The sequence below is a fragment of the Cygnus atratus genome, chromosome 1 (assembly GCF_013377495.2).
Source record: "Cygnus atratus isolate AKBS03 ecotype Queensland, Australia chromosome 1, CAtr_DNAZoo_HiC_assembly, whole genome shotgun sequence".
In the NCBI taxonomy this organism is placed as follows: Eukaryota; Metazoa; Chordata; class Aves; order Anseriformes; family Anatidae; genus Cygnus; species Cygnus atratus.
Window position 1 is genome coordinate 38,357,813 of NC_066362.1, and position 15,771 is coordinate 38,373,583.

General features: G+C 39.0%; 1 protein-coding gene across 4 annotated transcripts in view; it reads left to right on the forward strand.

Moving 5' to 3' along the window:
* Positions 1–15,771, forward strand: part of CNOT2 (CCR4-NOT transcription complex subunit 2) — a 92,520-nt gene that overhangs the window by 50,419 nt on the left and 26,330 nt on the right. For 2 of the 4 annotated variants that reach the window (XM_050711788.1, XM_035543941.2), the window contains exons 3-5: positions 2,884–3,006; positions 4,360–4,407; positions 15,369–15,435. In XM_050711788.1, the coding sequence (XP_050567745.1) occupies positions 2,896–3,006; positions 4,360–4,407; positions 15,369–15,435 (226 nt within the window). In that variant the 5' untranslated portion in view covers positions 2,884–2,895. The remainder of the gene's footprint in view (positions 1–2,883; positions 3,007–4,359; positions 4,408–15,368; positions 15,436–15,771) is intronic. The other 2 variants (XM_035543942.2, XM_035543943.2) reach the window with 1 other exon arrangement.

The window sequence follows — 15,771 nt, forward strand, 5'->3', positions numbered from 1 at the left end:
GCCCCAGTTAAGTGGGGTGCGTTTGGCAGCTGCAGCATCAGCCTGGGATCCTGGGGTGCTGCTGGAGGGCTGTGCGCGGCCACCGCACCTGGCAGCCTCGAACGACGTGATCGCTTACAAAAAGGCCGCTGCGAAGACGTGCTGGTGCCCCCCAAAAGTTAGGGATCTTACCCGGTTTTTTGAAGGACTCAAGAGCAGCTGGCTGCAGCGTGGTGTTGCAGGCAGGGCGCCTTTGGGCTTCCCCCGTCCCCTCAGACGCATCCTGATAACATTGCTCTGTTCTCCTCGATTCAGCAGTGTGCTCGGGTTAGTAGAAGCAGGGGTTGCCAATAAAACCAGCAGTATTTAATCTATCTATTAAAAGCTTTCTTCTCTTCTAATACCCATGCACGCGGAAGACTCCGTATTAATGTCAGTGTGTTCCATCAGTCTTCTGGGCATAATCTTGATTAGTTTTTGGGCCACTTTCTTATACAATTATCAGCATGGAACATAATCTTTCAGACGTCTTTATTTTGGGGCAGAGCGTTACAATATCTTCCAGCTTTTCAATGTGTAGACTTCATCTGCTGGCATACCAGCTTTCTTGTGGCAGCTTTAAGCATATTTTGAGACTCAAAGCCCTGACCTTATCCCACTGACTCAGAAATCTTTACTGTGTGTGTGTGTGTAGCCAGCCATGTGCAAACCTCTGCAGAAATGAGACCAAAAGCTGTACAGGGGGAAAATGAGGCATTTTGGTTATACCTTAGGGTGTATGCCTCAGTGACTTGCTTTCAGTCACAAGTTTTAAAATACTATCACAAAAATAGAAGTACATTTTTTATGATGATGATGAAAGGATGTATTACAAGAGAAGGCTACTTGGCAAAATAGATAAATAAATAGTCTCCTCTTATCCCAGGTATTGTTAAGAGTACTGTAAAATTCTTAGGGACTTGTGCAAAACCGCATTTTTACCTTTTCAAAAGCTGTAGTTGGCTGATAAGCTGAGCTTCTCCTCATTGCTAGGGGATAGCTTCACCAAAACACTTCATTATCGTTTTTACGGTGGTGAAAGCCAGCCACTCTTCTCTCCGCACTTTACCCAGGCAGAGCAAAGGACAAGATAATCCCCTTAGCCTGTTAAATGCTCCATTCCAGCTGGTAGGTGATAATTGCATTGTAAGGGGATTAGCATAGTGGGATATGCTTATAGTGTAATGAAAGCTTCCCTATAAGTGTGAAAGTCAGCTGGATACATTCAAGCAGTCTGGGACTTCACATTTGTATTTTATGGTGTTTACAGAAATGTGCAAGTTTAATCTGGAGGAGATGCACAGTACCTCTATGTGCCTTTCTATGTGTTTAATAGTTTATATATATATTTTTTTTGAGACATCAGTAGTCTAAATAACTGAAAATCTCGTGTAGGAATAGCGGAATAGGCTTTTGTTTAGCTGAAAATTTAGAGAATTTCTGTGATCACACCCATATTGCATTCATCCAAAGTGTTCGCTCTACGCTTACTCAAAAGTGCTGTGACTTTGAAATCACGAGGATAAGTTGTTAACAGTGTAGGAGCGCTCGTGTTACCAAACACTGCCTAGAAATCTTAGTCAGTGAAATTTGAATAAGCCACGCTCTGCGAGGAATAGCGGAGTAAATTTGTGGCAGTAAGGATAAGAGGATTTTGAGCTGAAAAGTAACTCCTGTTGCAGCTGACCAGAAAAAATGTTTTGAAATTCGGTCAATGTCAAGCGTGAGGCCAAGGTGGTGCAAAAGGACACTTTTAAGGTCTTGTGTTTTTCAAGTTTAGCAGATGCTGTCAGTAGTGATAGTAAATCTTATGGCTCAGAGCATTTCGTAAGCTAACTGCAATTTGCCTTTCTTATTTCGCAAGATGTTAAAGATCCACGTGAAGGTGCACAGTGTTTGATTGCCTCCTGTTTGTTGCACTCTCTCCAGTCTTCTGTACCCTACAAGAAATGGGGCCAGCCACACGGTGCTGGCCAGTATGTGTCGTTTAGGTGCTTTGAACATCTGCACGGTGCTCTTAGTGTTTTGTAGCCAGGCGGATTAGCAATCTGACAGCAGTGCGTGTTTTTACGTAAATAAAAAGTCAGGTGCATAAATATGCACTGTTATGTAGCAGATCCTGTAGCGACATTGTATGACCTTACTGTGGGATGAAATTTTCTCATGAATTATGGCTCTGTGAACAGCTGCATGGTTGCTGTTTCTTCAGTTTCAAGTTCGTGACTTAGCAGCTGTGTGTGTGTGCCTCTGGGAGTAAGGGCAAAATAACATCTAGTGTATTTTTCTATATGGATGGATGCAGTAATTTTGCCAATCTTGATGTCACTGTTAAGTGTGGTTAAGCTCAACTCGCTCTTACTTCATCATAGATCTGACGGCAGGGTCAAATAGGTTTTTTTTTGTTTTGTCCTCTACAAAGTTGTGGTGTTGAGACATGGCAGTGATTTCATGGATTCTTTTTTTTGTCCTTTTTATTACTTTTATTTTGCTGGTTTTTTAAAGGTGACTGAGCTCTAAAGAACGTTCTTCAATTTTCTTCTTGCTGGCATGTTATCTGACATTCTGTAACTTTCAGTAAACCTGAGTGAAAGGCCATGGGGCAAACCAACACCCCTTCCAAAACCAAACCCCGTCCCCTCTTCCCACCCCAGTCCCTTCTGAAATAGATGTTTCTGTCAGATGAAAATCCTAGATGGACTAGCCATTACACTGGCAGTATACAGAAAAGATTTTTAGAGGAATTTTAAAATTTCTGAAAGCGATTTTTAAATAATCCTTACATACGTGTATTCAAAATCTATAATATTCAAGTACGTGGCAAACCAAACCATATGTAACATAGAATCTTTTTTTCTTATTCTTTAGGTGACAAACAGCATGTTTGGTGCTTCAAGGAAGAAGTTTGTAGAGGGGGTTGATGGTGACTACCATGATGAAAACATGTACTACAGCCAATCATCGATGTTCCCACATCGGTCAGAAAAAGATGTAAGTCGAATAAGATTGTTTTTCACCTTTTAATAGCGGGGTAGTTTAAAGCACGTGAAATGTATGCGAGGAAGTGCTTCATCGAGTTTTAAGTTGTGAATGACTGTTTTCAGTGGCAAGGGATTTAATTTTAGTGTGTTACACATATAAAGCGTCAGTCATAGTCTTGCCAGGTTTTAGTTTTTTCATCTTTAAGAATTGTATTTGTAACTTAAATCGGATCATTGTTTATATTTAGTGTTTACATGTTATCTAAAGTGTTTTTGTTCTTTTTTTTGCATTTTTCATTTTCAACTCTTTGCTGTTTCTGACAATGCCTTGTGCAGCTTGTTTGTCTGCTCAGGTAGTCTAAGTTAGGCATTTCTCACCTCATAGTGGTACAAAGTTACAAAAACAGTTGTTCTTAAACATTTTTTCCCTTGGTAATGCGTTATTGTATGTTAGAACTTCATTGGCACTACTTAAACTATTTATTATTAGAGCAAATAAATAAGCCAGTGAAGTATTTCCGTTTTATGTGGAGCGGCTTGTGGGAATATATGGGAGAAAAAGACTGAAAGCATGACTTAAAGTTCATGTCACCTGAAGGTCAGTAATACCATGGCCAGGTAGGCGTGCATTTGATCTCTGTAAGCAGCGTAAATGTTGGATTTTCTTTTATAACTAAAAAAAAAAAAAAAAAAAAAAGCTTTCCCATCAGATTTTTAAAAGGGTGTCATTGCTTTAAGTCTGCTTCCATGGCTGTCCAGAAATATGTATGGTTTAATAGCAAAGTGAACGTAGTCCTGATAGACCTTGACCTGTGTAAATTTTATAAACAGCCTATAGAAAATGTTTAGTTTAAATTATTCTAGCTTTTCAAGGATAGGATGAAATCGGTCTAGAGCCAAGGTTTTTTTTTTTTATTTAAAGATGAGTGGTGCAAAAAATGCTTAAATGAAGCTTTCCAATTCTGTTTCGTAAGTTACTCTGAGTTTGAGAAACCTCAGGTGAGCTAGCAAATGATTGACACACATAGAAAAGAGTAGCCTATTTAACTTAATTTTCTTTACACTTATTTCAATTACGTATGTGCATGTACCACAGATGCACGCAGACATACAGTGGAATATTTGTAATGCTGAGCGTACTTCCCTTTCTGCACGTTACCTCAAGGTGCAACCAGTACTCCAAAGTGATTCTCAGATATTAAATTCCCACCTCTAGATTTGATACATTTAGGGAGAAATCATTAAGATGTGGTGAGAAGGGTAAAGCGAGAGACCATGCCGCATGGTCTACACAGTGAAAGCTGATGCTTGGCACGTTGTTGACATGGTGAATGAGTGTTTTAGTTGCCTACTCTTTCTGTAGGCAACGTTGCAGAAGTGGATCTTAGGATGGGACTTCAAGAGAAGGAAGGTGGGTGTTCCAGTCACCAGGAATGAGAAATCCTGAAAGCTTGTGGGAGAAGTGAACAAAATGGGGCATAGAAGCTGCTGTAGTTGGCAGAGAAGAGTGATGACGTACCAACAGGAAATGGAAGAGTGATTTTTGCAAAAGCTTTTCGAAGTTTCATTTCCAAATCATTGTTAAGGGATTTTTTTTTCTGTGTAGCTTCACTGTTGACCATTACAACTTTGAGTTTATGCTTATGAAATCTTAAAATATTACATGCTATTGTAACAACTTTTTAAAAAGTCGATCAAAATAAATATGTGGTGGTGATATTGATGTTGTCTTGTACACCTTTGATCACTATGTACAGTTTAAATGTATTTATTTTATGTATTACTTGTTCTTTTGGTGTCTCATGTGGCTCACAGCAGTTGAGAACATCTGCAAAGGTGGTTGTCTTTTCTTGATCCTGTCCCACCAATTTTGCAGCTTTGAAAATGTTTTCCAACTAAAATTAATCACACTCTTTTTAAAATACTTTTTCAACTGGAGTTTTACAAAAGATGGTGTTCTGTGTATGAAGGCACAATAAATATATTGATTGTGTTGTTATTTGGATAACACTTACTACTGACAGACAAAAACAAGTTTTCTCAGAATTTTCAATGAGTAAGCTAATAAAGGATCATGTTCAAAACCTGGATCCAGTGTTACGAACACCTGGTGGAAAAAACTTCCAGCATTCTAGATTTTGAAACATTTTTCAGTCTTTCTAACTTGACGCTTACATTGAAATAGAGTATATCAAAATGTGGGGGAAAAAAACGTAGAGGAAATTTGGGGCAGATGAGTCAACAATCACTTTTATATTCAGAAAATGCAACTGGCAATAAAAAGACTAAAACCTAGCACACAAAGTCTGTTTGCAACAGTAATTGAAAAATTGCACTGTGTTTTTTGTAGTAGAGCTGTCTAAACATTATGCGGTTTTTTGCAATTTAAATTATTCCCTGTCTTTTCATCTTCAGTTTCTTGTGCGTCTTTACTCAGAGCAGGTAAAACTTTATATAATGTACTACAGGTTTTAGATACAAGTCTGTAGAAATTGAGTTAGGTTGATTTTGTTGTGTTTTTTTTTTTTCCTCCAATATATCATCTATACATACAAATCCCTGATCAATACATGCTTCATGTATCCTGTAGAGCTGTTCAACCTGAGAGAGAGTAGCTCTGAGGGAAGCTCATTGTGTGTGGCCTCCTTAAATACTGCTCTTTGGGAAAGGCTACAACTTGGTGGGAATTTGCCATTGTATTGAAGTGATTAGGTGGTGGTCGATTTTTTACTTCGTGTAACTTTATTAAAGTGACGAATTCAGACACTGTAAAAGTTACTGCTTTCCAAGGAGTTGTTACTGAGTTACACGTTTGCATTCAAAGCAGAAGAACATACTGAAACCTTCCTCAAATTTTGAGTAGAATAAGGGTGGTTGGACCAGATAATCTTGGAGGTCTTTTCCAACTTTAATGATTCTATGACTCGAGTATTCTGTGTGATTTTAGGTGCCACAGCATAAGAAGGACGTAAAACTATTAGTGTGTCCAAAGGAGGGCTACGAAGATGCAGAAGGGTCTAGAGGGGAAGACGTGTGAGGATCGGCTGAGGTCCCTTGGTTTGTTCAGAGCAGAGCAGGTGGCTGAGGGGAGGCCTCATGGCGGACCGCAGCTCCCTCACGAGGGGAGCGGAGGGGCAGGCGCTGAGCTCTGCTCTCTGGGGACAGCGACAGGACCCGAGGGAACGGCATGGAGCTGGGACAGGGGAGGGTCAGGCTGGGTGTTAGGGAAAGGTTCTGCACCCAGAGGGCAGTCGGGCACTGGGACAGGCTCCCCAGGGCAGTGGTCACAGCACCGAGCCTGTCAGAGTTGAAGAAGTGTTTGGACGGCGCTTTCAGATGTAGGGTCAGATTTTTGGATGATCCTGTGTGGGGCCAGGAGTTGGGCTCAATGATCCATGTGGGTCCCTTCCAAGTCAGGATATTCTGTGACTATTACTGCAAGAATAATTTTTTGTGTAAAGGTTGAAGCCTGTTTTTCTCCTTACTTTTGACAGAGTTTGTTCTTGTGAAGTGGCATTGTCTTCAGGTTGAGTACAGTGATGCCTTGCACACAGTTTTACAGGGTTGGGAATTTTTTCAGTATTAAAACAAGGTAGAAAGAACTCCTTTAGTTGGAGATTTTTATTTTTTTCAAATTGTGCTAGGAAATAGTTCTTCACTTGCTAGGATAGAAAAAACACTAGGAAGCTGTCTGAAAAAGATGTGAAAAAACATTTTATGCCTTTTGATGAACTCTTTTTTTATGGCACTTACTGATTTGGTATTCTTGTGACTTGTTGTTTTGGCTAATTCAAATTTTAGAAGAATTTTCTTTATCTGAAGGTAAAGTAAACTAAGTAAAGGCTTCTAAACTCATCTTAAATTTTGAAGACTTCTGACAAGTGGCAACAAGTAGCAGCAAATAGTTTAGCAGATATTTTTATTTCAGAGCCTTATTCTAGCTAAAAAATGAAAAGCTTTCTCCTAATTTGCCTTTTTTCACTAGGGAATACTGTTCTAGACAGTCGGTATTTATATGCTATTTGAAATGGAAAAGTTGCATGTTGCTTATCTACACAATTGCTTCTAAAATCATATGGCTGCTGCAAGGGTCTATTGTTCTGAGAACAAAAGAGCGGTTCCTTAGATTTTATTCAAGCTATCTAACACTTCCTCTTTACTAAAAAAATGCCACTTTTATGGGCGGCTTTGCCATGAGTCATCACAACCTTGCTGTGATAAGTAGGCAAGTGGAACACAGTATAGCCATGAATGCTCATTCTTTGAATTCTGCTGCACTTAGGATGAGATAACCAGGTCAAAAATCCAAGAAATTGCATATTTTATTGGACTTGTATAAAATGACAGTTTAAGACTTGGCTTGAAGCAAACATAGTACTGTAACTTGAATTGCCAAGAAGGGGCATACTGTGCCCACAAAATAATTACAGAGCTTATTTGTGGCCAGCGTTGCAAAGCTAATTAAGCTGTCTCTGTACTCAGATCATTTTAAGGACAGGGGTCCATGTATTTTTACTTGGATAGAGTGATAATGGTGGAAATTGGTAATTTGAAGTCTTCATATACTTTTGAACCTAATGCCCTCAAATAAGGGGAAAAATGACAGTAAACTTGGGACCCATTCAATGTGAATTTCTTTGATTTCTCATGTATGAGAATGCAAGACATTGCCCCTGCAGGGTTTGACCAGTCTGGTCCAATCCATTGAGGATGCCTAATGGAGAATATAAGAACAGGGCAACATTTTTCCCTGGAATGGATGTGCAGCCTTCAGTCTTAGGCAGCTCAGGGACTTGTGAAAAAGAAGTGGCAGTCTACCTGCAAAGACCTGTCGTAGACTTATCTTCCATTGATTTGACCATTCACATTTGAAGCGGTTTTATCAACCACCTCTTCCTGTGGTAAGGAGTGCTGAAACTAAAGTATGCTTTATGTCAAAAAGTATCTTCTTTTGCTCTTAATTGCAGGTACAAGTCTGATTGTGCACAGTCATGCCTTTTAATGAAGGTCTGCACAGAATGTGAGAAAACTTAGATTTTTTTTGCAGTGAATGCTTTCCCTGTTTCTTCTCCGATTGCTTTCCTGTTCATTTTTTCTCCTAGTTGCTCAACAGATGATAAAGGGCTCATAGCCGTATAGTAATAATTCTTCCAGTGGGTAAGTTTGGGTAAGCTTATTCTCTTGTGTAAAAAATAAAAAATCTTAATGTTTTAACTGATTCTGGGCTTTCTCAGTTGAGACCCGATGTTCTTTTGCAGCTCAGTTCTTTCAAAACGTAGCTTCTTGTGAAATCAAATATATTTTAACAACTGGAGCAAGTAACGTCAAGCCTGCAGATTAGATTTGGCTCATTGCAAGTATTAATATGGCTCCATGACACAACCTTTCCTGGACTTTCCTAAAGTTTGGATAAAATTTGGATACTGAGCATGGTGAAATGGATTATTGATTCTGGGAACCTGCTTTCCAGAGGCCTCTGTCCTCCTTGCGTAGCAGAAGTGTGTTCACCATGGATTAAATTCAGGTTTTCCTCTGTTATGAGACAATTGCAGACCCAGTGGCATGAAGGGAGATGTTGGTATTGTTCTCTTGTAATGGAGAGGATGATATTACAAAGGGGTCGTCAGAAGATTTTGTCGAAGCATTTTCCTGCAAACTTCTTTTAAAGTAACTTGTAGAACCTTTACATAATTTAGTGTGTTGTCAAAAATACAACCTTATAAATGTGTGGTACTTTTACAATAGGTGAAAGCACTGAAACAAGATTAAGGTTACCATGGAGATTGAGATCCAGAATCTTGCTAGATTTGGGAAACCAAATGTGGAAGGGTTTAATCACTCTTCTGGAGACATCTTTGGTTTAGGGTTGCTGAACATTTTTCTAGCTTGACTATGGACTTTTTCGTGCTATTCTTTAGGATTTTGAGGAATCCTGTGGTGTCTTTTTTCCAAAGGCATCTTGCTTGGCATTTGCCTTAGTCATTGCATGAGAATTTGTTAGCTTAGTCAGTCATAATTTAACTTCAGATGCTGCACTTAGAGTTGTTGTGTTTAAAAATTCCCATGGAATCCTCTTGTATCAGAAGGAGCAGTCGAAGCACTGAAGCTAATGCTGGCGGGTTTAATTGAGCTAGTTTATATGAAGATAACTTTCATATTCGGAATAGCTTTGATTCATTTGTGGATTTTAAAAAAAAAAAGGGTTTATTTTAGAAGAAAATAAATTAATGTCTTCTATTATAAATGGAAAATGAGTATTTTTATATGCATTATATTGCATGTAAACGTACTCATAGGTTTGACTGAATAGGGGGTTCGTTCGCCTTGCTTTATGAGATAAGTTCCTTGAAGTGTGAGATGCAAAGCAATGGGCTTGCATTTTACCTTCCCAGAGAGTGATTGACATGCTTGGCATCTTACAGTGGGTGCATAATATATTTTAACAAAACACATTGTAAACAGATTAAAGGTGTAATGCCATAATTGAAAACAGTTGGAATGACTTCCATGGGATGAGATAGGAGAAATTCTCTCAACTTGTTAGTTTTAATGCAGTGCACCTTTTCAGAATCTATCATCGTTGTGCTTATAGCTTGCATTTTTGTCTTAACTTCATATGCCATAGCTTAAGTTATGGTGTATGGAGGAAGTATCAAAAGTTCAAAATGCAAAACGCCCTTTTTCTGTTTCACCTATAAGTTAGTATTCAGATGGGGTTATCAAACCAAACAATATACGATAAGCTAATTTAGTTAAGAAAATAGATTTACATATCCTGACGGTTTGCAAGAAGTATATATCTGAATTAGTTTGTTTCACATCACTTACTTTACAATCTGAAATTGTCACAAAGAAATTAATTTCACTGTTGATGATTGTAGCATTAATTCTATACTGTTGAGCTTGCATTTAATTCTTTACTACACTGTGGTAGGTGTTGTTTCTGTACTTTATCTAAAAGTTATATTTTATTCTATCTTCACTTAAACCAACAGTGTAAGATAGGTTTCACATGTCAGTATTAGCGTTTGAAGTGGTTCCTTGGACCAGATTACGTCCATGCATAAAATCACGTCTCTTCTAAAAGGGAAAAGTTCTATTCTCTTACACAAAAATTCAGTTGACAGAACAGATTGCATTGTAATATTGGTGTTTTATATTCTTAGTGTGTGGGGGGCGGCGGTGGTGGTTTTTTTGGTTGGTTGGTTTGGTTTTTGCTTTTAGTTGCAACTGGATATTTGATTAGAATAAAATATTTGCTTGTTGTCCTAGTTCTTAATGGCTTACGGCATTTTTTGTAGCAGCTTTCAACAAGTTTTTAGTAATCTCTTGGCTCATTAATGCACTGCAACATCGAACTGAATGTCTTAACAGAGAATGTTTGTTTTTAAACTTTAATAGCCGTGTTGACCTCTGTCATTAACAATTAATGACAATTAATAATGTCATTGTCACTCAAAGGCAATATCCTGCCTTTAAGACCTTCAGATACAGCTGCCAACAAGAGAAAACTTCCAGATGAGTGTAATGCAGAAGGTGGTGCTTACCGTGTGTTCCTGACTCTGTGTGCTACCCAAGTACCACCAGAGACAGGAGACCACAACCTTAAATGACGAAATCTGGAAGACTGAATACAATTTCATGTATTTTTTTGCTATTGTATTTGGTTTTATATTTCACAAGTAACGGGTATCAGTAAAATTTTCACTTAGGAATAATTCCCTCCAGTTACCAGGCTTTCAAAGTTTACTCATTGTTGTCTGATTTTGAGGTTTAGAAATATTTTCTTGTAACGTGCAAATTTTGCGCGTGAATTTTGTGAATGCTATTAAAGAACAGTTTGCAATATAGAGGAGGACCGATAATAATTCTAAATATTAAACTGGAAGAGCATGTAAAATCCCATTTTTATCGGTTATTTGTTGGGCTGGGTATTTTTTTTTTTTGAGCGTCACTATAACACTTTCTCCTTTTGAGGCTGTGGGTCAGCTGTTTTATTATTAAATAGTGCAGCACAGATGGCAGATACCAGAAATCAAGTAGTGCAAATACAAAATTATGCTGATGCTTGCACCTGTGAGAAAGCCATCATTTATCAAGCCAGATATTACTCACACACTTATTTGCTTATTCTAACATGTTTTTGCTTTTAGGAACTGGATTTCTAGAGTCAGATTGAGGTTGGCTTTGTGTTAAAGTGGCTTTAGGCTGTAACTGCATAACACAGTGCCCTTTGCAGGAGCATTGCTCTGCTGAAGTTTTCTTCGTGCCACGGCAGGTATGGTGACAGCCCGCTGTCCCCGCGGTGGGGTGGCAGGCTGCTGGGAGGAGGCAGGGTGCTGCGGCACAGGAGGGAGGTGGAAACCCTGCAAGCCAGCGCTGCTGGTGCTGCTGAGCCTCCTCCCACCCTGTTCCCCGGGAGGCTGCAGCCCGTGCTTGCTCGTCTCCTAAGAAAGTTTGAAAATGCAGCATTTTTTTTCCCAGTTCTGGCCAATTCAAGCAGTTTTTTCAGGATTGCTGACACTCCTAGATAGATTTACTGCAGGAAACCCATCAAGACTTAAGGAAAGCAGTTACGAGTAAAATCTTCCTCATCACTAGGGGTAGGAAATTGCCCGATAGTATGTTACGGCTTACTGGTTTTTGATACGGACCAGAAAAACTGGGCCATCTCCTCGGATCATCAGGTGATTCGAGTTTAGGCACAGATTCATACGTGGTCAGAATTGCACCGGGACCATCTGAGACTTGGGAGCAATGTGGTGATCTCGTGTTAGCTGGTTTGCAGCGGCTCAGTCCGGCAGCTTGCCAGTACCGGGTACTGGTCCTGCGGCGCTGCGAGAGTAAAACAGTGTTACACCAGGTACTGCCTGCGGAGTTGTCTCGTTGTGCTCTGGGGGATGCAAGTCTTGGGCTTCCTCTGGCACCTAACAGTGTGTAGGGGAAAGCCAGTTGAAATAGCTTGGTCAGTTAAATCATCCTAAGGTGGAAGAGAAGCAAAGATGCCAAAGCTTGAAGAGTGGTTATCTGTACGTGTGCAGCAAAAGCTAACGCTGTCAGGAGCTTGTTGGGTGCGTACTTCTAGGATATGCTGCTCATTGACGTGATTTCAGTAATTTGGTTAGGATTTCCTGTTTTCCCAGAGGTTGTTACAGGTATAATTTTGAGCATTGTTCCTAAAATTGCTGTGAAGCAATTGACAGGACATAATTGGGTAAAGTTTGAAAGCCTGTCCTGCACTTGGTTAAGCTCTTTAGTGACCCTGAGGGTTAGACTGCTTCAGTTTTGGTAAGGTTATGGTGCCTTTTGGTTTTTATAGACTAAAAGAAATTCACGAGTGACTTCGAGCCACCCTTTTAAGTACACTCTTGGAGAATTGCTGTATTTTGTGTATCATGTGGCCATTAGCCCACAAGCAGTTAAAATAATGATGCTGGAAGGAATGTTTTTAGTAGTACTAATAGCATTCACCTCAATTCTGCATTATCCTTGGTAGCCAAGTTCAAGCAGTGTTACAAGGCTGTAGTAGCAGCCCAGAGGTTGTGTATGCAAATAAAGGTCCTGACAGCAGAACTTCAGCTTTTGGCTAACCTAGTCGTTTTGTTGTGGACCTAAGTGATATGGAAGTTACAGAGAAATATGACAAGATTTTAAACTGCTCCTGACTTAGCTGTGACTGAAAAGAGTGCTTAACACCGATTTGACATATCACAAAACAAACTAGAGACAGACTGAGAGTGATACCCATACAGCAGTTGCCTTCTCCCTGAGATGTGAGAAGTGCTGCATTTAATCAGCCCGGAAGGGATCCACTGTATTTCTTCTTTCTTCTGGAGGATTAATATGCTTAGGACATGGAGGATATCATGACTTTAAAACTACTGCTAGACGTGCTGCATTTGATACTTGGCCTTTATTCTGGCCTTCCATAAGGGTTTCTCTACGGGGTCATTTTGAATTTCACTTTTCCTATAACAACAGCAAATGGCACAATGGACGTGACCTGCTTTGCAGTGTTTCAAAAGGAAATCCAATTTGTTATAAGCATTGTTCATTAAATGTTATTTGCCATTCCTTTCCTTTTAACTGCTTAAAAAAAATCAAGTAGTACTCAGAATAGAAGAGATGGGATTTTATTTTCCTGTTTCAAATAATTTAGTACCTCATAGGTCTGTGATTATTTTTTTTATATATGCAAGCTAATGTTATAAATACAAGATTTTTATGCTGAGATTTGTACCATCTTCTGCTTATTATATCACATGCTATCACAGCAAGTTTGGAATAACCTAAGCAGCTATTCTTGCGGGATTTTCTTTTTGGTCTAACTGTTTTGCTTATCTATCCGAAAGCTGGTAGTAATTTGGTCTGCTGCTTGTGTCTCAGTGCCTGATTACCTGTTAGTTTGTGGGTTTTTTGGCCAGTCTGTTTTTTGAGGTGTGTCAAACTTATTTTTTCCATTGAATTAGAATTTGCCATCCCTTGCAGCACTTTCCAGGCTTTTCCAACTTGTCAAATGTTAATGTGTTTTTTTTTCTAAGTGCTTTAAGAAAGGAAAGCAGAAGTAAAACTGTTGTAACAGCTTGTTTTATCAGCGTTTAACATACGTGAGTTTGGTAGCTTGGGCGGGGAGTGTGCTTTTGGAGCCTGTCTCCCACGTGTCCCCATTTCACCACGCCTCGGTTCATGTCACAGTGCAGCCGTGGTGTGAATCCGTCTGATTCCTTTGGGAGCAACGTGAGCCGGAAGAGATGCTCCAGGGGCGCGCCAGTCATATTGCACTCACTAATGGGCAACTGGTACACAGAACCAGGTGTTTTAATCAAGACTAACTCCAGTCAGAAATGCATACAGTGTGTATGTTAGGCCTTCGGGTAGTCCTTCACTAAGAAGGAAGAACTTAGCTGCAGACTGGCATGTATTTTAGTTAATTTTTCTTTCTGCAGAAAGTTTTTGTCTCAGTAGTTCAGCCCTCTTATGTATGCAAGCGTGTGTGCTTATTGCTGTGGTTGATTCCTACAAAATGTGTGCGCAGTGTTCAAAATACATGTGACTCTGTAGAAGTTTGAGGTAATACTTCCAATATATTTTCTGACAGCATATAGTAATTTTCTACTGTAACTTTTCCTCTCATACCTCGTGTATATATTCAAAAAATCATAAATACTTTATGTAACTTACAAACGTCAAAACTACTCCTGATATTTAGTGTCTACCCTGCAAGTTTTACTTCTCGTTTCTGCCATCTAAATTTGACTCAGGTATAGCCAGCTAGCTAACAAATTCAGTTTCTAAGGTTTGTTTGAGCTTTACATCTGTCTAGTTTAAGTCAACAAAACACTTTGCAGTGCATCACAGTAAAAGTAATTTTGATTGGAATTTCTTCCTCTCAAGATGAGAAAGGTTGAAATCCTGTTACATGGAAGAATCCAGCTATTCCTTTTCTCGAAACCATCCATCAGTTCAGGTCCAGACTACTGCATGAAATATGCAGACATTTGCCCAGGAATTAGTGAGAATGAGTAGCATATTCTGTTGTGAGCTGGATGGATCAGGTTCAACTAATAACTTCTTGCTCAAAGGGAAGATCAGCTATACCTACCATTAATGTCTAACCTTTTTTTTTTTTGTGTGTGTGTGTATATATATATATATATATAATGTATGTATGTGTATATATATACACGTACATATATGTATGTATCCTGGAATGGAGGCTTGCTGAAGGAAGCTGTGTAATCTGTTCCAATGCTTAACTGTCCTTAAGATTGCAAAGTGGTTTTGTTTGTTTGTTTTTCCTGAACCTCCTCTTCCTCAAATATATTAATGCATTCCACTTCTGCAGCAGCACGGAGAGTAGTTCATTCTTTTCCTCTCACAGTCGTGACTGGTGTCAATGTCCCTACCTTAGTTGCCTTCTTTTTGGCAGTGTGCAAATCTCAGTCTTTATTCATGGATCATGGATTTTTAGATCTTACTCTTACTCTTTAGATACTTACTCTTGAGAGTCTGTAGTTTATCACATTTCATGTGTGGTGCCTGGAAGGGGGGAAAAAATGGTTTTAATGGAAATACCTGGTAATATGCTTTATTTCTAAATTATTTCTCTGTCTTTCTCCTCTGTGCTAGTTGCAAGTTAAAGAAAGTCTGTCTTTATACATTCCAAGTCATAGATTTTTTTATTGACATGTGATATACTGTTGCAGTTTTTATTGTGCAGATATTTTAGGGAGTTTCTAAAACTTGATGATTGAAAAAGAGGGGCTTTTCATTTGCTTTATTGGCAAAAGAATGTGCTATTGCAAACTTTCGGAGCAAGGTAACGTGATATCTTTGTGTCTTTAACCTTTTGTTCTTTCTTTTAAATTTTAGATGCTGGCATCACCATCAACATCAGGTCAGCTGTCTCAGTTTGGGGCAAGTTTATACGGGCAACAAAGTAAGAACTATTTTTATTGATTTTATTAAATATTCTAGTTTCACACTTTGGATAGGCAACTCTTAGCTCTTTGGGCTTTTTTGGTGATTGTAAAAACTGTCTGCTCGAGTGTGTGTGATTTTTGGTTATTTATTTATTTTTGGAAGATGCATTTTTGCATTATTATCCATTTTTTGCAGTGTTTAGTTTTCAACGTGTCATGTATTGACACTGTATAGCTGTTAAATATCCGAATACAGTAATCCTATTAAGAATGTCTATGATTTAACTGGCTCTGAAAAAAAAAATGACGGAAGGTGAGCTGGGCCAAAATGAGCCTACTTCAGAAAAACACGT